The following is a 23,599-nucleotide window of genomic DNA, read 5'->3' on the forward strand; positions in this document are numbered from 1 at the left end:
GTGTGGATTTTTTTTCTGAGATCTACACAAAGTGACTGGAAAATTGAAACACCTGTAGGATGTGATGCAAAACAAATACTCTGCCGCTCGCGTTCATCATGCAGTTTAGAATCACGCACATCTTTATGATAATATACAACTGTGTACTCTAATGCAATCAAATACAACAGCTCTGCCATGAATTCTAATTTTGGGAAGCTTTTATTTTATTTTTATTTTTTTAAAGTTTTTGTTGACACTGTAATTTTACTCTGTTTATTATAGATTGATTCTAATATTTCGTCCATCCTATTGGGGATTTGACAGATGACGAGTTAAAAGTTTCATTACAGATGGATTCAAAATGAGACCTGCAGTTTTCCCATTTTGTGATATTTAGCATGCCTCTGCTTATTGTAATAGGGTGGGAATTGGCATATAGGTTGTGATAAAATCTAATTTAAAATTTTTTTTTTCTGTGTTACTATATTAGCTTTTTCCCTTTTACCTGTATGCTTTGTAGATATCAACACACGCCACCCTAACATCCATAGTATTTCAAGTTGAACAGCATTTTGATTTGGCCAAATTTAATCTTTTGCGTGCAATTGTGTGTGCGTGCATGTGTGTACTTAATCATTTTCAATGGAGAAACTACACAGTGTAAAGTGAACACCCATTTACAAGGTAATGCTCACACGCATTGTGATCACACGTACACCTAAACATACACATTTAAAAACATTTAATAGCATACAGGTCTACATGAACAGTTATGAGACATTCTCTCAAATCCACACACACACGCACACAGAGTGCTGTCCTTGGTGGGACATTGGAAGACTAGTGGGAAATGGAGGGTCATGTTGAGGTCTTCCTCATCATGCGGCCGAACAAAACCTGCGCACTCCTCCATCATGGGGGGAAAAGCAAACTGAAGGATGAATGGGCTTGAACAGGATGCACTCTAACAACTACACACACCTGCTCAACCTCTCCAACGTGTGTACCTACAGTATATAATATAAATATTAAGACTATACAAGATATGAAACATTTAGTCAATAATTAATCAGCATTGCAATCTGATAGCCTTTTAGGTTTCTTTGGTGTGAAGATTTGCTGTTTTTATTACCATTATTAATTCAATTCATTCAGTTTTGTACTGCTGGTCCAGAAGAAAACTTCTGAAGACATCACCCTGGGTTTAAACTATTTCCTGATGTTTTACTTGCAACATATATATTATTAGCAGTTTTTCAATAATTAATAAGCGTACATGTGCAAATGAGAATATAATCTAATTAAAGAGTCTAAAGAGTCCTAAACTAAGAACAAAATGCATAGAAAGATCTTATTTTGGTTAAAACAGGTATGTAGCTTTTGTGCTAAAAGAGCACAGTAGTACTTTCGTTTTTCATCAACTTTTTCCCAAATGAGCAGCGGTGGAATAAATATTAAGGCATTTTATTTGAGTAAAATGAATGAATACTCAAACAAAAGTTGTGATGTAAATGTTGTTGCTCATAAAGTTCTCAACTGCTGCCTTGACGATGTGCTTTCCTATGCTGTGTGTGGATGAAGGATTACGTTCGCTAGCAAGCGTGCTAATACCACCATGTTTTTATTCTACACTAGCTACATAAAATGAGCCGAATAGTTGGTTTGTCCGAGGCATCTTGACCGGTTTTCACCATAATCAATGTAATAACAATATTATTATACTTATTTTAAGCCCTTACATACACATTTATCATGTTCTCTTGAACTCATTATTACCTAACACAGTTTAAAAACATGCAACATGAATCTAAATACAAACACTGATTTGTCTGTATGTGTGTCAATCAATCAATATTTCATTGCCAAGGCTGTTGCTATGCCGTTTACGGCTCTTTTTGACAGAACCTGTGAGTACAATAACAGTTAGCTGTCATGCCAAAGAGAAAGACTGTGTTTTCCAAAGAGCTCCAGGAGGCTTATGCCGTTCTTCATAAAGTACCTGGCAATGAAAATGCTGCATTCTGCACACAGTGCAAGTGTAGGATACACGTTCATGCACAATGGAAATATAAAAGATCATATTAAGACAGCCTGATAATGTGTCACAGTTGGCCATTGTCTGGCTGCCTGCATCTGTGCACACTGACACATATGGTGTGTTTAGTTTTAACGGTATCTGACAATCAATAAATATGCTATATTACACCAATGCAATATGTATTGAGTTCATAAGTGTTATACAGTTTTCCCAAAAACTATGTTTTGGTGAAATTTGGGAGACAACCGATTTGATGGCCCCCAAGTCAAACTTTACATTTTTTGTCCCCTCTGGTGGTAAGAGTCTAAGAAGTACTATGTTCACTTATCTCTGGTTTGTGAAGAGCATCACAGCCTCACGGGGCTGTTAGAATGGCTTTAGTCGTTTTCTATTGTTAAAATACTCTTTGTTGTACAGAAAGGGGGTCAAACTCATGGTGGGTCACTGGGAATCCTGAGTTATTTCAATTTTGAAATTTCAAAACAACAATCAAATTCACAGAAGATTTTCCTCTCCGGCGTTGACGAAAATGAAACAGTACTCTGTCTTTCTGAGGGTAGACATAACACGGGGATCAGCCACAAGCATGTGGTTCTGGACGCATTCCAATATGACCACTGTGTGTGTGTGTTTTTGCACATTTGTTAGGCCTAAGGCACACCCGAGTCAGTTTTCCACTCATGCTGGAGCTGTTAATTGTGTGCTAAAGAGCATTGATTTTTCGGTGTGTGTGTGTGTGTGTGTGTGTGTGTGTGTGTGTGCAGGACACGCTTGTAATCCTCATCCCTAGCTGTTGTCACTTTCCAGCAATATCATTTTAAATGCAGTGTAGCCTGGTTACTTGCTGGGTAACCAGGCTACACTGTAACTAAATTATATTACTGTACAACATAGCCAGATAAACGACACTTCAGCATGGGATCAATTCCCCCAAACTTCCGATTAGAGGAGGACCCGATGTACCTCTGGACCTCAGTCAACGTGGATTCCCTTCTGCTCAAACATAAATCTCTCTCTCTTGGTTTCCTTCGCCTGCATCTTTGTGTTGTTGTTTTTTTAGCATTCGTTGAATGACAGTGTAGCGTAATGTTACACCTGCACCGTTCTTGTCCAGGCAGGTGATCGGGTCTGAAAACGAACAGAACACATAGTCCTTTTAACGTCCCGGTGTTGTGCCGAATACTGTTTCCCCGTTGATAGTTTCCCCTTAAACCTGAACCAACCCTTATCTCTCACCTTAACCACCGAGGGGGGCGCTATCATTTAAACAGAACGGAAGCACTATTTGGGTTCGATGCGGTACAGCCAATCATATTCACGGACCGGAACTAACCGTTTTATAATAATTCCTAATAGTTTTAATACTGCAGTAGAAAGTAACATTGTAATATCATTTTATAAGATTAAACTCAACAATGATTACTACTTAGAGAATTTAAGCATCTCATAATTGGTATTTTATTAGCTCTTCAGTAAGGAATTATCATTAACCACTGTGACAGTAGACCAGGACTGTACTTACTGTAAGTCTGAAGAGGACTTGACTTCGCTTTGACAGCAGTAAGACTTGACTTTGACGTGAGGTGACTGGATGTATTACAGCTCCATTGTGGCATGCCAGCCAATTTTCTCCGTAGTCTCTGAGCTAGAAGAAGGAATGCAACATTTTAAATAACAGCATAGTCAATTAATTTCAACTGAATTGGTGTGATCCATGAAGTGGAGGGTGAAGTAAATCCACACTATTTTTTTTTACATCAAGTTCAATTTTCGTAAACTTTTAGGTGCAAATTTGGGCCATTGACCAACAGCAAACCGTCTTGACAATGCTGACCTTTGAGGAAAGGGAGAGTACAGAGTTGACACATATTTTCAACTTCAGACTTCTGCTTTAACTTGGTCATGGTCTTGCTCTGAATATCCCTGCCCGTCTTTGGTTTGTTGGGAAAAAGATAAATTCGACAAGCAATGAAAACCCCGGATTATTGCAGTAACCGTCTCTTAAATCCATTAAACCTGAGTGACAGCAGAGAGAGGATGCCAAACATTGCTCACTGAACCTTGGTGGTTTGAGATCCACAATACAAAATCGATGGTTGAATAGTGCCTGTGAGATGAGCTGAGCTGCACTTCAATGGGAGATATTTTGAGGTTTTAACAGCTTCTCTGTGCCACTTGTGCTGGGGAACAGGTGTGCTGGTTGTTGGAGGGGTCAGCCAAGAGGACGGTCAAGTGCCAGAATGACACAAATCGCTACAGCAGATTATTCATCCAAGAGCAAAATCCATGGTGATAACATAATGGTTATATTAATGAGAAAGTACTTTTTTATGTTAATTTATAACACATGCTGGCTGCTCTTTTACAGCAGTTTGTCACACAGTCCCAAGTTATTACTCATTAAAAGTTTCAACAGCGTTTAACCTGACCCTCATGTAGTCTCATTTTGGGTCAGTGCAGGCAAATATCTGAGTTGTGTAATGATTTATCATATTTTGATCTCATTAAGAATGTGACATTGATTATCAAAAGGATCATTTTGAAAGAGAAATACTTTTGCTCAGTCGCAGGCAGAAATCATAATGACTGGAGACTTCATGGATCAAAGGTTTGAGTCAAAAAGCTCGGTCTAAATGAATTAGTGTGACTGAAAAGTCAGATGACGTTGCAAGCTTGACATCAAAAGGTGAAAATGTTGGACAGCAACCCTGTCTCTTAGAAATTCATCTATTATGCTACTAATTTGAAAGAAACATAAAGCCATCCCTTTTTTAATCAACTATAAAGGGAATGCACCTGCAAAGTTGCAAAAACATTTACCAAAACATTTTTGTCATTTGTCTTCTTACAATATCCGCTTATATTGACGAAAACATGATATCATTTTATGGTAATGTTTTGGCACTCAAGGCACTTAAAGTTACAGTTGGGCTGGACTTGGTTTAATCTGCAGAGGTGGAAGGAGAACTCAGATCTTTAAGTGTAGAAATACTCTGTTAGGTGTAAAAGTCCTGCAGTCAAAATATTACTTGGTTCAATTTACAAAAGATAATTTGTTGATTATATTTGTGTATAATTACTCTGAATCTGGTAAGTAACTAAAGGCATAGTATTGCAATTGTAATGTAATGCAGTAAAAGTACAAGTACCTCTAAATTGTACTTAAGTACAGTACTTAAGTAAATGTACCGAGCTACTTTCCACCACTGCCTGTACTGTGGCCTGATATTTGTTGTTGGGTAAGTTGCCGGTGACCTCTGACCGCAAGCAGTAGCACTAAACTGGGAGCCAACTATTTGACCTTTGACCTCCAGAATTTGTGAGGCCACTGAGGGATTGTGGGACTTCATGGCATTACATTCCACTCGTTGGTCGGCTTGATTTGTTTACTCATTTCAATTAGCAGCAAGTGCCAGTTGTTAGATTCTGAACTGTCCCGTCAAAGGGGAGACAAACAATGAATAATACAGGAAATATAATGATCCCAATTTTGAATCAGTTTAAAGAAAATGTTAGCATGAACATGCAGTCCATACACGTACTGCTTATCATGCTCGCTGATCACTTTAGGATCTTCAGCTGAGAAAGCAAATGAATCAAACTGATGTCAGTTATGAGGATTTGTCTTCAAAATTAAACATGTTCTCGATTTCAAATGGAGTATTATTGCATTAATATATTGGTACTTGTACTTTAGCAAAGGATCTGAGTACTTCTTGTGCCACTGCTCTACTTGATGTTATAACAGTGGGTATTGGGTTGATTTGTGATTATGTAAAATGAAATGAAATGAAAAATAGCTCTATCACTATCAACAGTGATACTGGCTCTGATACATTGAGAAACCCAATTTTTGACTTGTGAGCTAATGTTAAAGGTTCTCTATTTGACATTCAGAGCATTAAAGGAACAGTGTGTAGCATTTAGGGAGATCTATTGGTAGAAATGGGATATAATTTGAATCTGTATGTTTTCTGGTGTTTAATCACCCGAAAATAATTTCCATTACCTTAGAATGAAACGTTCATACTTACGGAGCGGGTCCTCTTATGAGCAGGCGGCCATGTTTCTACATTGGCCCAGAGCCAACAAACCAAACACTGGCTCTAGATTGGGCTTTTCACATTTTCGCGTCGGCCGTAGTAGTTCTCCAACACAGAGAAATATCAGTTTGGTCACCCTGACCCACTTCGTCATTTTAGAGGCAATAGATATGCTCTCAATTTCGCACCTTTAAGACGTAATATTTGTTTAAAAAAAAGAAAAGAGAAGCCAATACTAACACTTTTAGGATTACTACATAAACGTATTGTAACACTAACCGTGTTTATGTTATAAAGAGTGCAATAATATCCAATTTAAAATAGATTTGTTTCTTAAAACATATCTGGAACATGATGGGTGGTGTTGATGATAAGCCGCATGGGACTACATATCACCATTTTTAAACAGCCTCCATTTGCTATCCCTATCATGCATCCCTACAAATTTACAACTTTCAAAATAAAGTTCCCAAAAAAGGAAAACCTCATAGTTCAGAGGAGCTCTGGTGTGTTTCCTCCCCAGTGCCTATTTGTCCTACACCTGTCATGAACTGGGGGCCAGTAGAGGATTTTCCAAGTATCAAATTACCTTGAAAGGGAAAAAGATATAAATAAAATGAATGAAGGATTGAATTCAGGTGTTCATTAATTGTCTTATGTTGCATTGGATAAAGCTTGTGTGGCAAAACAATCCACTGCAGACAAAGTTAAAAGCCTGGGAATACTGGACCTCTAAGTGAAGTTTGTTTTGCCACAATGCAAGGTCAAGAATGAACTTCCATAGTATAGATTAAGCTTGAATACTTCAGTAAGTCAATGGAAAAGTAAATTGTAACATGACCAACACCTTAAATAAATTGATCTACTGATAATTGTCAAGGTGCACACGAATCCATACAGAAACATGAATGCAGCAGCATTCGATGTGAAATTGGCAAAAATATTTTGAAAAACTGCTACACTATTACAATTGTTTTACTCTACGAACCTTTCTTTTTGTACATATTTGAGTTGAATTAGCTTTATGGATGCTACGCTTACGTGTCCTGTAATTACAAGCCCATTAAGGCAGAGGTGGAGCTCTGGCCTCTGATTGGCGGGAGGGAGGCGTCAGGCTGGGTGTGTGGAGAGAGGAGGGTGGAGGGGGTTCCCCTCTGTGCGCCAGGCCGCAGTACAGTGCGTAAAGAGCGCAGAGCAGCGCAGCAGAGAGACCCTCATTGTCCACTGTGTCCTCCTCCGCCGGGATTACCGTTTTCTCTCCTTCTGAACAGACCTGCTCTCTAAATGAAGCTTGGTTCTTCTCCGTGATTTCTTCGCCATGAGCTGCCTGGATGTGATGTACAAAGTGTTTGGTCCTCAGCCTTATTTCTCCTCCTACAGCCCCTATCACCACCAGGTATGGATCATATATAATCTCATGCTCTACTTATCTCCGCACAGAGGACTTATGTGTTAACATGTAAAGAAAACTTTAACATGAATTTAGTTTTTTAAGTTCGCCAATTAAACCGCAATTCCATGCAAAACGGGATACTACTGATCATTCAGCCATATGGATACCATTTATAAAACGTAATCATTTAAGTCCTTCAGCCATTAACAACACTTAATATCTTCTATATCTCCAAAAATAAATCTTACTTGCAGAGAGGATCCAGCGTGCAATGCGCGGTGTAAAACTTTATTTTGGATCACCTGTTCATTTTGTTTTCATTTATCTCATTTTGAGTGTTCTACTTAATACAACCGCGAACAGATCGTTTGTTATTTTTATTTAGTCGGGTTTTTGAAAGTCAAAAGCAGAAAGTAAAGAAAAAAAGATGTATTTATTTTTTACTTAAAAAAAAAAAAAACAACCGCAGATGAGCTTTACTCAAGCCGAAACTGACGGGTTTCATGCGTCGTACACGTTGTTAAAGAGTTTCGCAGAGGTTTTAGAGAAAGAACTGTACTGCACAATAAATTGCCAACAGCATTATTCCCTTTAAATCGTATTCCCATCCTTGTGTTACGATGTTGAATGAGTTGAACCCATAATTTAGGATTAAAACCAATTATATGTCAGTAGACTGTTTGAGAGAGGCAGGTATTTGTGAGGCCTTTCCAAACCTGTTACAGGGCTTTTTCCACTCTCTTAAAAGCTCTCAGTCAACATCCAGGCATATTTCACATAGTGCCAAAACTCACTTTGTCTGTCACCCAAACTGACTCTGGATCAGCCAGTTTATAACACAGTTTTAAAATATCTATTTAAAAAAACTGTAGCAAGATTTTTATGATCCCTTATTTTGTATGGTTTGTCTTATACATTTGTTGTTAGTATCAATTATTTAAAAAAAACGTTAAAGTTCCATGTCTTATTGTAAATTTTATATGCATATAGTTTTTTCACCATAATCTGGACTTTATGTTTTTCTATTTATTATAAAAGTAAGTAAAAAATGAAAAGGAATATTTTTAAAAGTGAGTTTTTCAGTCGTGTGCAGAAGCGATGAGGTGAGAAGTCATATGTGAAAATGATTGTACTCTAATAGATAGCATATATGTGTACAGCAAACAGTGAGACAGTGGTAAATTAAATGTAATTAGCGCTCATTAAAAGCTATCAATGCCAACATAAATGGAAATTGTTTTAATTTATAAATAACAGCCACTTGTTAACAAATCAATTTATCATATTTTGTGTCAGTTTGAAAAAAAACATGAGATTTAGAGGTCAAATAACATATTGGTTTAAGTCTTTATATTATCTAAAACACCCACAAAAAGTCGATGCAAAATGATAGTGTTCCAACGGGACACTAGATAAACTTTCATGACACACACATACATCTGCCTGTCCTCAGAAACTGGCCTTGTATACCAAAATGCAAGACCCCCAGGACAGCGGCAGCCGGCTTGGACCCCCAGGCCCCCTGGCCATCAAAGAGGAGGACAAGGAGCTGCCGCCGGGAGCCGAGTACCTGAGCTCCCGCTGCGTCCTCTTCACTTATTTCCAGGGAGACATCAGTGCCGTAGTGGACGAGCACTTCAGCCGAGCCCTGAGCCACACAACTGTGTACCCTGCCCCAAGCAGCCACAAGGCCGTAAGAGGTGTGTGTGTGAGTGTGTTCCTGTGTGTGTGTGAGTGTTGTCCCTCAGTGTGTGTCTGTCATCGTGGAAAAAGCCACTGAAAGACCATCTTGACCATCATCGGGACGTTCTATTTCACCAGTGAAATTCATGAAATGCTTTCATGGTTTTTGGGAAATTCTGGTGTGTTTGTGGTGCGAATGTGTTTAATTTGGGTCTCTGCTCTTTGTGATTTAATATTGTGGGACTGAGGCTGTTAAAAGCCAAGGTCATTTCCCAGGATTCAGTAACTTTATCTTGGACCGTCATAGGTTTCCACCAGGTAACATCTGATTAAATATCGTCATGTGAAGATAAAGGAGAACTTTCCGGTGATGTTTCTGCTTTACTCGGTTGAGTCAAGAGTTGAGATCTGAACTACAAAATCTTCCCTTTTGTGTAGAGTTGCACTGATGTTGGTTTTTGATGGCCGCTGCACACTTGAAGCTGTTGCTCTACTATTCGGTGTGTTTTAAGTAGATTTAGAATATTTATATACTAAAACTCCCCTGAAACCAGAATTAGATATAAAACTGTATTTAAACTTGTGTGAAAATCTAATCAGAATTGGATTGAGTTGAGGTTAGGGGTTACCCATAAACAAGTCTTAATTAATTAAACTCTATTTCCACAGTGTTCGATGGCATTGGCTGAATACTATATTCTATCTATAAATGTAACAGCTGCCTTAGCTTTTGTTTATTATATTGGCTGTTACTTAGCCGGCAGTTTGCTTCCGCTCTGGCTTTGTGTTTGAGTTTAATATAAAGTTAAATCAAATAGTGAGATGGTGGAAATATCGCATAGCAAATAGAGGAGTGTATGCAATGAGATATCTTTACGGCGGCTGGATTTGGGATATGCTTTTATTTACTTCATTTTTGGTTCATTTTATTTCTCTTTATCTGGAGCGCTGCATGTGTTTCATTACATGTAATAGGAATTTTATAATTTTAATCAATACCACAGTTAGAAGCATTTCCCGGGAATTTCTCAGTTTTGTAATATTCCTTTAAGTGCTTCTGTCACAGACTTTAATCTGTTGCACACCCCTCAAACTGGTGATTCTTTTACTACTGATCGTATTACTGATCTCTTCAGCTACAGCAGTTACAGAATGCTGAACTTGTTCAAACTTAAACTTTTATAAATATAAGGGGGTGATAATAACTCATACAGATGTATGTCTTTATAGTATTCTTGGTATGCTTATTCTCTTATTAACAGCCAACTTGCTCTTATTGTCGTCTCCTTTCTCGAGCACCTTTGTGTAATTTAGCAACTTTTGAATCCAACCAGAAACAAAAAATGCAAAAAATGAGCACGAAGATTTTGCATTGTTATCAGTGTTTCCAGTCAATCATTTCTTGACGAGGACTGTAGAAAAGTTAAAGTTAAAAACTTTAATACAAAAGCCCTTTTTTCAAGCCATGCAAGTATTATTATTACTCTGCATGGGAATATACAATATGTATGTTCTCTCTAAACTAGACATCTCTGTATTTATTAAATTACAACCTCAAAGTTGTGTTAATTATTTCTAGGGCTGTAATGGTTAGATTCACCATCCATGAATCTATTCATTATATTCTTTAACGTATTTCTTCCACCAACAGTCCAAATACTAAAGATATTATATTCACAATGATACATAACAATAAGAGAAAAGCAGAAAAATCACATTTAAGAGTCACTCACATTGTTGCTTTGAAAATGAGGAATCACTTATCAAAATATTTTTCTTCTTTTTTGTCAGTTAACACCAAAAGACACATTTAAAGAGGAACAGTTTTATGAGATATTGTGGCCACAATATATGGTTTAAAGCTTCAGGAAAAACAAGCAAGTAAACTGTGATAAGAATTCCTTGTCAAACTATTTCTGAGGGCAAGAATGAAGCTTCAGCCTCAGTAAACGAGCTTCCTTAATAACGTACCTGTGTGGATTTCTGTCCTCATAAGATGGATCATTCCCAATGAGCCAGAGAAGTTTCCCTCCGTCTTTCTGGAACAGCTCCTACCAGCCATCGGTCTCCTCCGCATTGGGCAGCGCTCTGTCAGCTCCCCACACAGAGCTCCCATTCCCTGGGGACCCGTACTCCTCCGCCTCCTTGCACAGCCACCTCCACCAGCCCAGCCCAGACTCCTGGCACCCGTCCCATCACCACCACCATCACCACCACCACCCGTACTCATTAGGAGGCGCCATAGGCAGCCAGGGCTCAGCATACCCACGCCCAGGAGTTCACGAGATGTACGGCACGGCGTTCGACCCGCGTTACAGCTCTCTGTTGGTGCCATCGGTGAGGCCTCATCACCGTCTGACGTCCGGTAGCTCGGTACCGGGACCCAGCGCCTCACCCTGTGACCTGGGAGGGAAGGGGGAGTCTGGAACAAGTTCGGCCTGGAGCGGCGCCTTCACCGGAGCCGGAGCAGAGATCGGACTCAACATGGACACAGGTACTGTCATTGCTTTATGAAAAGCGTAGTAGAAAATCAAAGTGCTTTACAATTTGTGCAGGACACATCCTTTTCATATAAAGAAAAACTTAATGGGGAGTAAAAAAGAAAGAAACCTCAGGAAGATCAACAGTGGAAAAATTCCTCTTCTCTTCAATAGATATACAAAGTAGACAGAAATAGCAAATTGTGAAGAAACAGGATGACATCATCTGTCATCACTCAAACTTTTGAAAAAACAACTTAGTGGTCTTCTTTTTTTGCCAATTCTAATCTAAAACCCGAAAGTTTCAACAGCAAGCACAGTGATTACTTACATGTTCATCAGATTCAACTTATTTTGTGAGGTTATGTGCTTACATTATATTTACATTTATATAATGCTAAATTGTTTTCCCTATTATGTTGTGTTGTCAAATGTTAACACTGGGATTTGTCCATCCAGAAGTCGTGGTTTAGGTATCAAACGCACTTTGGTTGTTGTTAAATGTTGTGTTTCATAAATCAAGTCACTGTGAACTGTGGAAGTTATTGGGAACAACCCCAAAACATTACATTTTTTTAATTGATGGACATTAATTATCAGATATGTAGCAGTTTCTTGGGTTTAAAAAGTAAAACGACAGAACAGGAATGTGCTCATGTTTGTGGTGAACGGTTAACTGAACGTTGGCAACTAATGAAAAGTGAACATGAGAGATGTTGAGTTAACGACGCACTGAGTAATTACGGCACAACTGGTGCATTCAAAGGAGCGGAGACATCAGTCTACCGTCTATTCCATCTCTGCAAATTCTCAAAAGTCAACTCGACAAGCTCACCTCATCAAAGTGCCGTGCTGACGTGACCGCATTTGTGCACGTCTAGCAGAAATTCTTCTTCAGGAGCAACAATGCTTTGATGATTTCTCTGCAATCAGATTACATGCACACGCCTGGTTTTACATGCCATAGCATCTGCTATCAAACAAACAAATAAACATGAACTAGTTCATAGGCCTGTAAACATATAGTTCAAAATTCAAAATGTAAACTGTGTGAAGTGAACTCTCTTGTGAGGTGTGAACTTGCACAACACTGGTTATATACGACACACTTGGACTGTGACAAGATGTGAAATGTTATTTGGTGACTGCACACCAAAAATGAGCTGGCAATTGGAAGACAAGATGACAGCATACTAAACTCTAATGATATTAAAGTACAACCAACGTTAATACATATGTACGTTCTCAGGAGAACCACCAGGTGTGGTCCAAACATTGAAATGATTGGAGTTTTCGTGTGCGGCCATTTCATCTTCAACAGATGTGAAAACCACCATTGAAAGCAGCCAAAAGCTTTGCAAATAGCAACACCGAAGTTAAGCTGACACCTGTCGTCATTGATAACAGTCAGATTTGGAAGCATTTTCACTATTCCATATTGACCAAGTAAAAAAAACGTCCTGCTTGTTTGGGCCAACACCTGTCTGTGAAATGCACACCATTCAGAGAACTCGTTATTATTGTTGAAGTGTTTAAAGCAGCAATAAAGACATTCAGTATGACCATGCAACACGAAAGCATGAAAACCAGATTTAAATAAAGATTTTTTTGTTCTCCCCCTCTGCCCTGCCTCAGATCAACTTACTACAAGTGGTTTGAACCAACAAACTGACTGTCAATCAGCACTTTAACACCAGCTGTAAACTTCCTTTTCTGTTGCTGTCTTTCTTTCATCCCCTCTCTGCCTCGGGCAACTCCTCCTGCTTTTATCAACAAGACATTTGTGCTTCTTGTTCTAATCTCCCTTTTCTTGCCTTTTCTTTTCCTCCTTTCTTTTCCTCCTCTCTCAGGTCTGCAGGCACAAGATAAGAGCAAGGATTTGTATTGGTTTTAGAGACCGCTGAGACTCTCCCCCCCACTTCACTCCTTCTTCAGCTTTAGCCTCTTTCCTCCACTCCTGCTGTTGCTCTGCTGATGTTATGGGATGACTGACAGAGAAACTGAAAAATCAGTCACGCGGCAGTTTTGTGCTGTAACTGCTTCTGGTCTACTTGCAGCTCGGTGTTACGGAGGCCTGTGCAGCAGCAGCAGCAGCGCAGCCCTGCTGAGCTGAATGCCGACAGTGTGGATACAAAACGAGCGTGGAAACAAAAGTGGACTCGCGTAGGAGAGACAGAGAATCTGATCTTGACGGATGTGGACAAAGACAAGACTCTTTGTGCTTCTGTAACAGGCAGGGACAACATTCCTAAACTGGAAAAAAGTCTCGGGACAGACGGACAGAAACATGTGTTGTCAAACTCCAAAGACAAGCGCTTGAGGACTTGGCAGGACTTGCCTCACTGGGACAACTGGGTAACAGACACTGGGAGTGTTGTGGCTGGAGAAAAAGGCCTTGTTGGTGTTGAGGAGGCCGCACAGCAAGAATTTGGCAGACTGTGAAGGCAGAAGTCCAAACACTTTGGTTTACATGGAGTATTGGTTCAATGTCAACTGAAAAACACTCAGTATTTTGTGGCGCTGTAAAAGTTAAATTAAACAGTTTTGACTGACAACAAAATATATTTAAGTAATGATTTCACGAAGTGTTTCCAATAACAGCTGCAAACAACTTTAGCCGTGTCCCAATTACATACTGTGTACGAACTCTGAGCATATGGAAAGATAAAGTGGACTCAAGAAAGTCAGTATGCATACGGAATTGTGTGCAGTTGATGTACACTATTGTCCTGTAATGCAATGTACACAAGTTCACAGTGTATTCATTTATATATACCATAAAGTAGAGCATACAGATACTGTTTATCTAACTAATAATTAACAATTTTGATAATCAGTTCATGATTTAAATTAAGAGACACAAAACATTTGCTGCTCAAAGCCTCTCACATGTGCAGAACGGCTGCTTCTGTTTGTTTTAAATGATTGAATACTGCACTGATGTTCATGCAAAACAAGACATTTAAAGATGTCACCTTGGGGTTATGATTTTGATGATTCACCTTTTTTTTTTTTTACAATTTATACACTAAACTATCAATCAATCCATTGAAAACTAATGGATTGATTAATAGATAAAATTATGAAAATGATGATCAGTTTCAGCCCTTATTTAAATGTTATTCAAACTGTATGATGGTGACGCCTGCTGATTTTGGTCATATCCTTGAGTCACAAAAGAGATGAGCATAATAGTCTAAACAATCTCAGGTGTTAAGAACTTTCTATGTGATTGGATTTTTTTTTGAAGTGCACATTTGAAAAACCCTGCAGCAGCTGAAGAACAACTATTTCCTGCGTCCATGTAGAGTGTCATCAACTTCTATTTAATGTAAAACTGTTTGATGGGCTGAATTGGGTAAACAGAGCAGACACAATGAGGAGGGATATTTTGATTGAGAATGCTAACCGCCATCACACCTGAAACATCTCACTAACTATGTCAACAAAAGAAATGCAAACCTCAAACTAGTGGCTGCTGAGAGAGAGAAAGAGGGGAGGGGTCCTCTGGTGAATGAGGAGAACGACGGCTATTTGAAGCCACTTGATTCTTTCGCTCCCTGCTCCCATGCAGCTGTCAACGACAACTGCTCTTCAACTCAGTGAACGCACACGCACACGCACACACACACACTTGTCTTTATGAGTTAATGCGAGCCATGTTTTTTGAGTTCTTTGTGAGGGCCTCTGAAGCTAGAAAGATCAAAAAAATCAAACCAACAAAAAATACATTTTCTGCTATCGTTGTGGGGACCGGCCCTTGTTGCTAGGCAGATTTGTTTCATTTTTTTTTTAAAGGTTTTTCCCTGAGAGTACCCAAACAATAGACCAGTTCCAGTTAACCCCAACTAACTCAGCATCAAACAGTGTTGATGGGAGGTCTTAGCCTTTTATTTTCAAACTCACTCGGTAATGTCACTGCGTTGACATTATTTGCCTTTGACATGATTACAATTTTAATATGTTGAAACCAAAACTGATCAAAGAGACTTTAAACATTGTTCTATGAAGCTAGCAGTAAAGGTACATTACTCTATTTGGAATAGGGTTTGACTTATATTTATACCATATTTCGCTTTACCACTTAGAAAGAATAAATGTATCATTTGGCAAGTCCAATAAGCTTACAATTAACCTATTTACTTATTTATATATTTTTTAAAAGACTGAAAAGATCTATCTACTTTAGGAAGTATCTAATTTAGCCACTCTTTAAACACCCATACATTGTGAATTCATTTGTTTAAGATTTTCCTGCATAGTGCGTCAAACACAAGTATTAATTAATGTCATAAGACTTAAAACAAGAGGCAATGCCAGAGTGACTTATTAGCAGCATAGAACTAAACTGATTACATCCTAAGCATGTTTCATTAGGCAAATTGGCAAGTCATCAAAAGCTGGTTGTGTACACACTGCCAGCTCTCAACTGTTTTTGACTGTCCAGATTATGGAGATCCAGCTGCTGTTATGACAAGAACCAACGTATGAAAATTACTCAAGTTTAAAGAGTTCATTTTTATTTATATAACTGCACTTTACTAAGAGCTGGATCAACGACTTCCTCAAACAGTTTTCATAACACAATACTGCTTATTATAGTACATGAAAATGAAGAACATCGGATTCCTTTTGTGAGATGTGATTGAATTGTAGACTTGGTTCTTAAGATCTTTCCAATGACCGATGCTAAGCTATGGTTCTGCTTCAACTGCTTAAAGGAATAATTCCTTAATTGAACCCCAAGGCATGCTATGACATTTATTTTGACTTATAGTGGATTTGTACCTGAAACATCGCTTGTTTTTTCTAAGTTCATTAATATTGAATGTGTTGCTTGTCCAATTTCAACCAAATTCAACATGGCACTCCCTTGGGGTCCTAGTAATACGCCCGCCAAGTGTAAAGTAAATCGTTCTTGAGATTTAAGAAGGACACAGACCGACAGACAGAGATTCTTTGCTTTACAGCTGGATAATGTCTGGTTCCTCTTAAGTTCCTCTCAATGATTGATATCATACTGACAGATACACTAACATACCATATCACAACGCTCCTGCAATGAACCTCAAGTTATGTTCATACCTTTGACTTTGACTCGAAAACCCTCTTTGGCCTCTTTCCTTTGGAGGATCCTTCAAGAGAAGAAAAACAGCAAGAGACACGACAGGACGAACGAGCAGAGGGAAACAAAAATAAGCAGACTGGCGAGATGTTTACCTGTTGTCTCTCTCCTTTTGAGGTTGTCCCACGTTAGTGGAGTTGAGTTCCTTGGAGTTCATAATGTCTGGTTCTTCTACAGTAATAAAAAGAACACGTCACATCAGATTTAACTTCAGTTTGTCATACTGGCAGATACACCAATACCAAATGCAGTATTTTGCTGTCATACAATTTGACAATTTGAGCTGCAGCTATTTGATACTTGAATAAAAGCACTTGAATAAATGTACTTCGTTACATTCCACCACTGACTGGGAGTATTGCTGCATGCACACTTGGTGACGTTTTCTCCAATATGAGTGCATAAAGTAGTGTGGCTCAGATTTGGGCTGTTGTCCATTATTTTGGATGTTTTTGGATTAGGTCCTGGAAATTTCTGTCCGCATGTGGAAGTGTCCTTGATCAACACACCAAACTCCAAATTGCTCTTGAGGAGCAGAGCAGAGCTCGCACAGCACGGTTGTGTGAAAATGATGTAACATTTTACGTTATCACAACGAAAAGAAAATGGTCTGGAAAAGAGTGTTTGCAGACAGTTTAAGTACGACGGATGTTGTATTAAATATAACACATAAGATCCTCAAGTTCAAGAGTCAGATTCATAATACAGGTGGTGTACAGAGAGACGTCTGACACCTTCTGACCCTGTCCTGTGTGTAAAAGCCCTCAAGTGACTATTGGAGGTCACACGTGTTTTTATTGCTTTGTGAAAAATCGTTTCTCCTGATCTCGAGCACACCACAGGACCTGTATTTGGCAGATGATTTTTGTTTTCAGTGTTTGATGTCATGACACTTTGAGTGATTGGTCATCTACTTTTTCTTTTTCCCTCTAGAGCAGGGGTCACTAATAGGCGGACCGCCCTCCGGATCCAGACCCAGATGCCGTTGTATCTCGATCCTGGACCTACAACCAATAGAAAATTGATAATTATTAAATTTTGACGGAGCACTTCTATTTTAACCAGCGTGAAATGTGTATTCTGATAAGCATGGCAACTCCAGTGAGATTTACACACCAGGGGAGTCAAGGCGAGAGACCAAGTAGTTATAGAAGTTATTTCACATGGCGTTTTCCAAAAAGAGAAATGTGACAAGAATGGACAGACTCTTAAATGTTAATTCTTCGTTCAAAACCAGTATGTCTCATATGTTCAGAGACCGTGACGTTTATTAATAGCGGTAATGTGAAGCTTGACATAGAGACAAAGCACACATCTTGTACACATGTGGGCGATTGTGGCTAAGTGGATAGCAGGGCCGTCTTTCAATCAGAGGGTCGGCGATTCAATCACCGGCTCTGCTAGACGCATGTCGATGTGTCCTTGAGAGAAACGCTTAACCCCTACTCCTGTAGCTGTGCCTACAGTGTAGAAATGTGATAGAATCTGAATTGTAAGTCGCTTTGGATAAAAGTGTCTGCTAAATGACTGTAATGTAATCTTTTGAGCTAATGCACCCACTCACATCCGAAATCAAGGCACAGAAAATAAACAATCTTGGAGCCCAATATGATCAGAATCCTAACACATAATTCCCTGTCTACAATGATGTAAACAGACAGGGGAATGAGGCTGAAACAAGTGGTTTCAATAACAACCGATAAAGTCCCTGCACACAAATTTCTCTTCTTAGAAGATGACAATAATATAATATCGTGGCTTTTTTGATTGACATCACTTCACACCTGAATGAACTGAATATAAAGTTGCAGGACAATTCATTTCAATACATTTTTCTAAAATTACACATTTTTCATAAGCTTTCTGTTATGTAATTTATTCTTAATTGCAGCCCTTACTTTACTTGAAACGAGAGAACATATATTTATTATTATATTATGTATTATTTATAATTCATGGTGGCCGCAGATTTTAGAGCCAGGCGCCGCAGTTGCTTTTCACCGACTGCATGATGGGAAAGAGCTGATTGGCTCTTAGATTTGACAACAAACACCACGTTTTGTAGAAAATCCAAATTTTGTAATTATAATATTTATTTGCCCGATTGTTGGCTACTAGTCTCATGTTGTGCGACGATGGTTAATTAAAAAACATATCTTGTGTGATTGATAATAATAACGCTTATTTATTGAAAACATATAAAAACGAACATCAAATTGTTTCACAGGCAGACAAAAAAAGAACAAAAGAAAGCATACAATGAAGATACACGCACATTTCCACATTTACAAACACATATGAGGTCTGTAAACTACAAGTAGCCTACAGATCGGATCTATCAGGATGTAACGGTTTCTTTGACTTCCTGTTTATTCTTTACTTTCCAAGTGAGGCGCAGTTCATCTCAAACGAGCCTACTGCTATTGACCCCGGCTGCAATCACTCAGCTTTCAGTAGACAGAAGGGGCTAAAACTCAAATTAGTTTGTGAGGACACCATTGGCTTGGAGCTAGTAAAGATTCTGATCTTCTATCTGCTCATAGTTGTAGTATTTTGGTATTAAATACAACTTTGGACTCCTGTACTTGGTGAAAATGCTTTAAAAAACAGGGAATGTATTTGTATGTTTTCCCCAAATTAGTGTCACTTTTATTGTGTTGCAGCATTGAAAAGAGGCACAGTAATACAACACTGCTTTAAAACATCAGTGTACAGTTGTACAGGCAAAATCCAGTCCCCAAAAAAAGCAGTCCCAGAGTTAAATTAGTGGTGGTTGGATTTTGATATTTGACATCCTTTTGAGAGGATCAGAGCACTCACAGCACAGCACAAAGCAAAGATTCAAGAATGAAAAAAACATGTTTTCCCCAAAGCCATGCTTTTGGTCACTAGACCAAGGGCAAGAGACCCTTTTCACAGCAGATGATTTTGTATAGTCACAACAGGAAAAGCACAGGGTGTAACTGATCACATTAAACCGCCTGCTTTCCATTTAGTTGAGCTACTTCCAGGGTCGTGGTATTGTAATTGCTGTCACACTGTCGTGGTTTACTGGGACACTTGATTCCACTGAGCCATCATTATCAAAATTTGTTTCACCTGTGCTTCTCCCGCCTATATTAACACTGAAACTGTTTTTTTGCTTGCTGAAATCATTCCTCCTTTGTGCAATCAATACTTAAAGCTAATATGAGGCTTCAACAGTCAATCTGATTCAAAATTATTTTAATATTAGAAAGATAAATAGAAAAAAAGTGATAAAAGAGTTTCTTTTGTTTGCGATACAGTAAAACAAAAGACCGTCAATTTCAGCCACATGTTCTGTTTCTCAGAAGCTGAAGGCGTGTGTTTGAATTAGTTTCAGCTGAGAGCGAGACAGCTGTGGATTAATACCGACTTCTGACTTGAGTGATGACAGACAAGACAAGGGTGGAGAGGAGCTGTTTCTCTCTATTGCTGTCAATACTCACAAACCACCTTCTGGGTTTTTTTTTGTCTTTCTTTTCTCTGTTAGCTTTCTGTAAAGATTTTTTATTATTTTTTTAAATCTTTCTTCTCACAAAGACATGAGATTTAATTCAGCTCTCCAGCAGAAAAGGAAGGTATGGAGCTGTGTTAATTGTGTGAAATGCAAGTTTGAGATTAAGGACAACAGCTGCCCCTTAATCAAAGCACAGAGAGGGACCAATGCATTGATTCATATTTCAGTAAACTGTTAGACCTCAATAGTTAAAGTGCACTATAGTCTTTGTGCATTTTTATGTTTTTTCTTCTGTTGAGCTCCATTAGCTCTCGTACCAAGAAAACATTTATTATATGAATCATGCTAATAAATATGATGCCTGATGTTTTGTCATCAATATAATATTTTTTTGTTTTTGTCATAAATATAATTTCACACAGAACGCAAATATTACACGGCGAAAAGGGGACTTTTTCTTAGCTTTTGCTTCAAGAATAAAGGTATCAACCAATCACGTTGATTGGTACGGACACACTATAGTGTACAACAACAAGGAGGCTCCGTAATCAGAACCAGGACAGCAAACTTTATTACTCCTTGCAACCTTGACAAAGGCAACGCCATAGATTGTACATCAGAAGTGGACATGGTCATAGTGGCGACACCCATTGGTTTGTGGACTGCAGTCGACATCTTGGTTTTTGAAACCAGAAGTAAAACAAGAGGGTGAAGGGACAACTCCCAGCCCAGACAACGCCGTGGTAGTGGCCTGTCAATCACAAGGTAGCCACGCCCTAAAGCATACCCTGCTTTATGGTCTATTTTACTATAAACGGGACCATAATTTACTTAATTATCATCATGCTGTATTGAAGAAGACTTGAAACTAGCGATTGAGACCATAATCTCATAAATAGACTTCTATCAAATCTGATTTCTTTTGCAACCAGAGGAGCTGTTCAAGGCATTGGCTTCACTTTTCAGATGCAGAGGTTGCCGTCTGGGCAGCACATACAGACAGATCCACTATATCGTGTATATATACACTTTGTAACCGTTATCCAGAGGACACTCAGATTCCCTCGCATTTTTCTAGGAGGAAACTCAACAAAATAGCTTACCGTCGCTTATGCTATAAAACAATTGACCGCAGATAGACTGCCAGACGCTGGATCCGGTAGGTGGACCTCTGCCTTCGCAAATCTAGTTGAACGTTTTATTGAAAAAATGTTGCAACTGTTGTAAATTCACATCGCTGCCAGTAGTTCTGATACAAAATATTTGCACGCTAGTATTTAGCATTTTCTTGTTTATTCGTCACACACAGGGTGTGTAAAGGCCCTTATTTTCTACATTATATTAGTTGGAAGTCTGGAAATATAAAGCTGCATTAATCAATATCTTCCTATTAACAATCACTCAAATGACTAAATGCAATAATAAAGGGCTCACTCATAGTGACATAGTCAACAACACTGGCGCTCTCACTTTTTACCCTTCTTTTAGCTCATTGTTTTGGTTTTACGCCAAATTTACTTCAAGAATGAGTCTCGTCACTCTCATCAACCATGTGTCCAGCAGCAGCAGGCAGCTGTTTTCAGCAAGAACTTCGCTTCTACTCCTAAAAATATGTGTGGCTCGATGTGACAAGTTCAGGCTTGTTTAGTGGTCGCTTCGAAGTAGGGAAAGTGGATACCGAAAAAAAAAGAGAAAAAAAACATTTATCCCAACATTCTTCTGGAAGTCATTTATCATCACTGGTTGATAATAAATAAAAAAAAGTACGAGGATGAATTTTACGTGTGTCAAGGTGTATGAGATAGACAAAAAAACATTTAACACTTGTCTGGTAAGTGCCTGACATTCATTTTACCTTAGCACGACAAGATAAATTGTTCAACATCTCGTCAAGGTAAAAGAAATCCTCTACTTCTGCTTTCCAGTCCAACCTTGTACCTCTATCCCACTTGCCTTCCATCCCTCCATTCTTTGGCCTGTGATCTCTGTCTTTAGAGCAGATCAGAGCTAAGTGAAGCTATCAGGTTTCTCCTCCCTTGACGAGTGTTTACAGGAGAGACGGAGCGGAACAGCCCTTTAACAATGCAGAGTGAATCCTCCTGCTCTTTTCTGCAACATTCCCCACATTTCTACCTCAGGCTTTGCTACAGTTCTTTCAAGAAGAAAGACCCAAGGCAAGAAGTATAAAATGATGGACATTTTGTTGCAAACAACTCCTGGAAAGAGAGCGTTACTCACTGAGAGAGAAGCTGAAAACAAAGATAAAGGCCATTTACACCATTAAAATTCCAACAAACAAAACAGTAAAGCTTAAACTATGTTTCCTCATCTTCTTGAAGTTGCAAGTAAGCTGAATTATCAGTGTCAAAGCAGTAGTAGCAGTAGTTCTAGGGATAACAATAACAGATTTTTTCAGCATTGAAAACAAGTTGTGAACATTGACCATAGTGTAATCAGCTGTTATGTTGGCTACTGCAATGCCAGTTCCTGGCTTGGCCTTTCTGAGGGGATGCCTGTAGGGAACGGGAAAATTGATTCGCTGTTCGCAGCGCTGTCGGGGGACGTGGCCGTTCTGAACATGCCGCCGTTTGGAGCGGGTCAATCGCTTGGCCCCCGGAGCTGCTCATCGCCCGTTGACTCAAGGGAAGTGAGGAAGAGTTTGTTTGTAATGTTAGTATATCCAGCAACCAGCAGCAAAAGTAAACTGCAAGTCAATGCACCGCAGCCTGTAGAGGCCCGCAAAGGACAATATGCTTGACTCAGTCCACTGAGCCCTGAAACCCCAGCTGCTGCACTGAATGCTACCATGTCCAAATTTCTCCAACTTCAACACTGCACTCCCTTGGGTCCGCAGCAGATTTGGGTCATAATCCTCTTACCTCTTTTTATTCGATGCAGAGTTATTGTAAAAATATTGATTATAGACACTTTAAGGATCTTTGGGAACTTGCAAGGTTGCATCAGCATTTTTTCCTGTACTTCAGTTATGTGTTAACTTATTAAAGTGATTAGTGGAATTTCCAATTGGCTAAAGTGTCCAATGGCAAGAGGCCTATTATTAATATCAGTCTTTTTGGTGACTAATTGATTTTATTGGCTTTAGGCGATAAAACTAATTCTGAATAAAACCTAGGCAGATTTGTCATAGGGTAAAAAGACTATACTGCTCTTCCAACTCACACTGAGGAGTGACTGATTGTTAAATACATCCTTCACTAGACTCTCACACTATGTGACACATGAGGATAATCCCCAGTAGCAGCTACAGTGTACTGTATGCCTGCGCATTGAGTTCTCATCAAATCCACAGATGGCAACAGATGTTTACGAGAATGTTTTCTTTTCTTCAAAATCTGATATTGTAGAAACATTTC

General features: G+C 38.9%; 1 protein-coding gene across 1 annotated transcript; it reads left to right on the plus strand.

The window, feature by feature from the left end:
* The first annotated feature begins 7,381 nt into the window (after positions 1-7,381).
* On the plus strand, positions 7,382-13,732 carry vgll2a (vestigial-like family member 2a). The gene is made up of 4 exons (XM_031861411.1): positions 7,382-7,459; positions 8,910-9,156; positions 11,136-11,633; positions 13,677-13,732. The coding sequence occupies exons 1-4, from the start codon at positions 7,382-7,384 to the stop codon at positions 13,730-13,732; spliced, it is 879 nt and encodes a 292-aa protein (XP_031717271.1).
* Positions 13,733-23,599: the final 9,867 nt, after the last annotated feature.

Source organism: Anarrhichthys ocellatus, unplaced genomic scaffold (assembly GCF_004355925.1).
Source record: "Anarrhichthys ocellatus isolate YVR2014 unplaced genomic scaffold, GSC_Weel_1.0 scaffold25, whole genome shotgun sequence".
Taxonomy (NCBI): Eukaryota; Metazoa; Chordata; class Actinopteri; order Perciformes; family Anarhichadidae; genus Anarrhichthys; species Anarrhichthys ocellatus.

What these genes read in the sequence shown, in the direction of transcription:
- vgll2a (XM_031861411.1), top strand. Translation starts at nt 7,382, where the DNA reads ATGAGCTGCCTGGATGTGATGTACAAAGTGTTTGGTCCTCAGCCTTAT. An exon ending in ACAGCCCCTATCACCACCAG is followed by an intron (nt 7,460 to 8,909) that starts GTATGGATCATA and finishes GCCTGTCCTCAG; the next exon opens with AAACTGGCCTTGTATACCAA. An exon ending in CGGACTCAACATGGACACAG is followed by an intron (nt 11,634 to 13,676) that starts GTACTGTCATTG and finishes GTCTACTTGCAG; the next exon opens with CTCGGTGTTACGGAGGCCTG.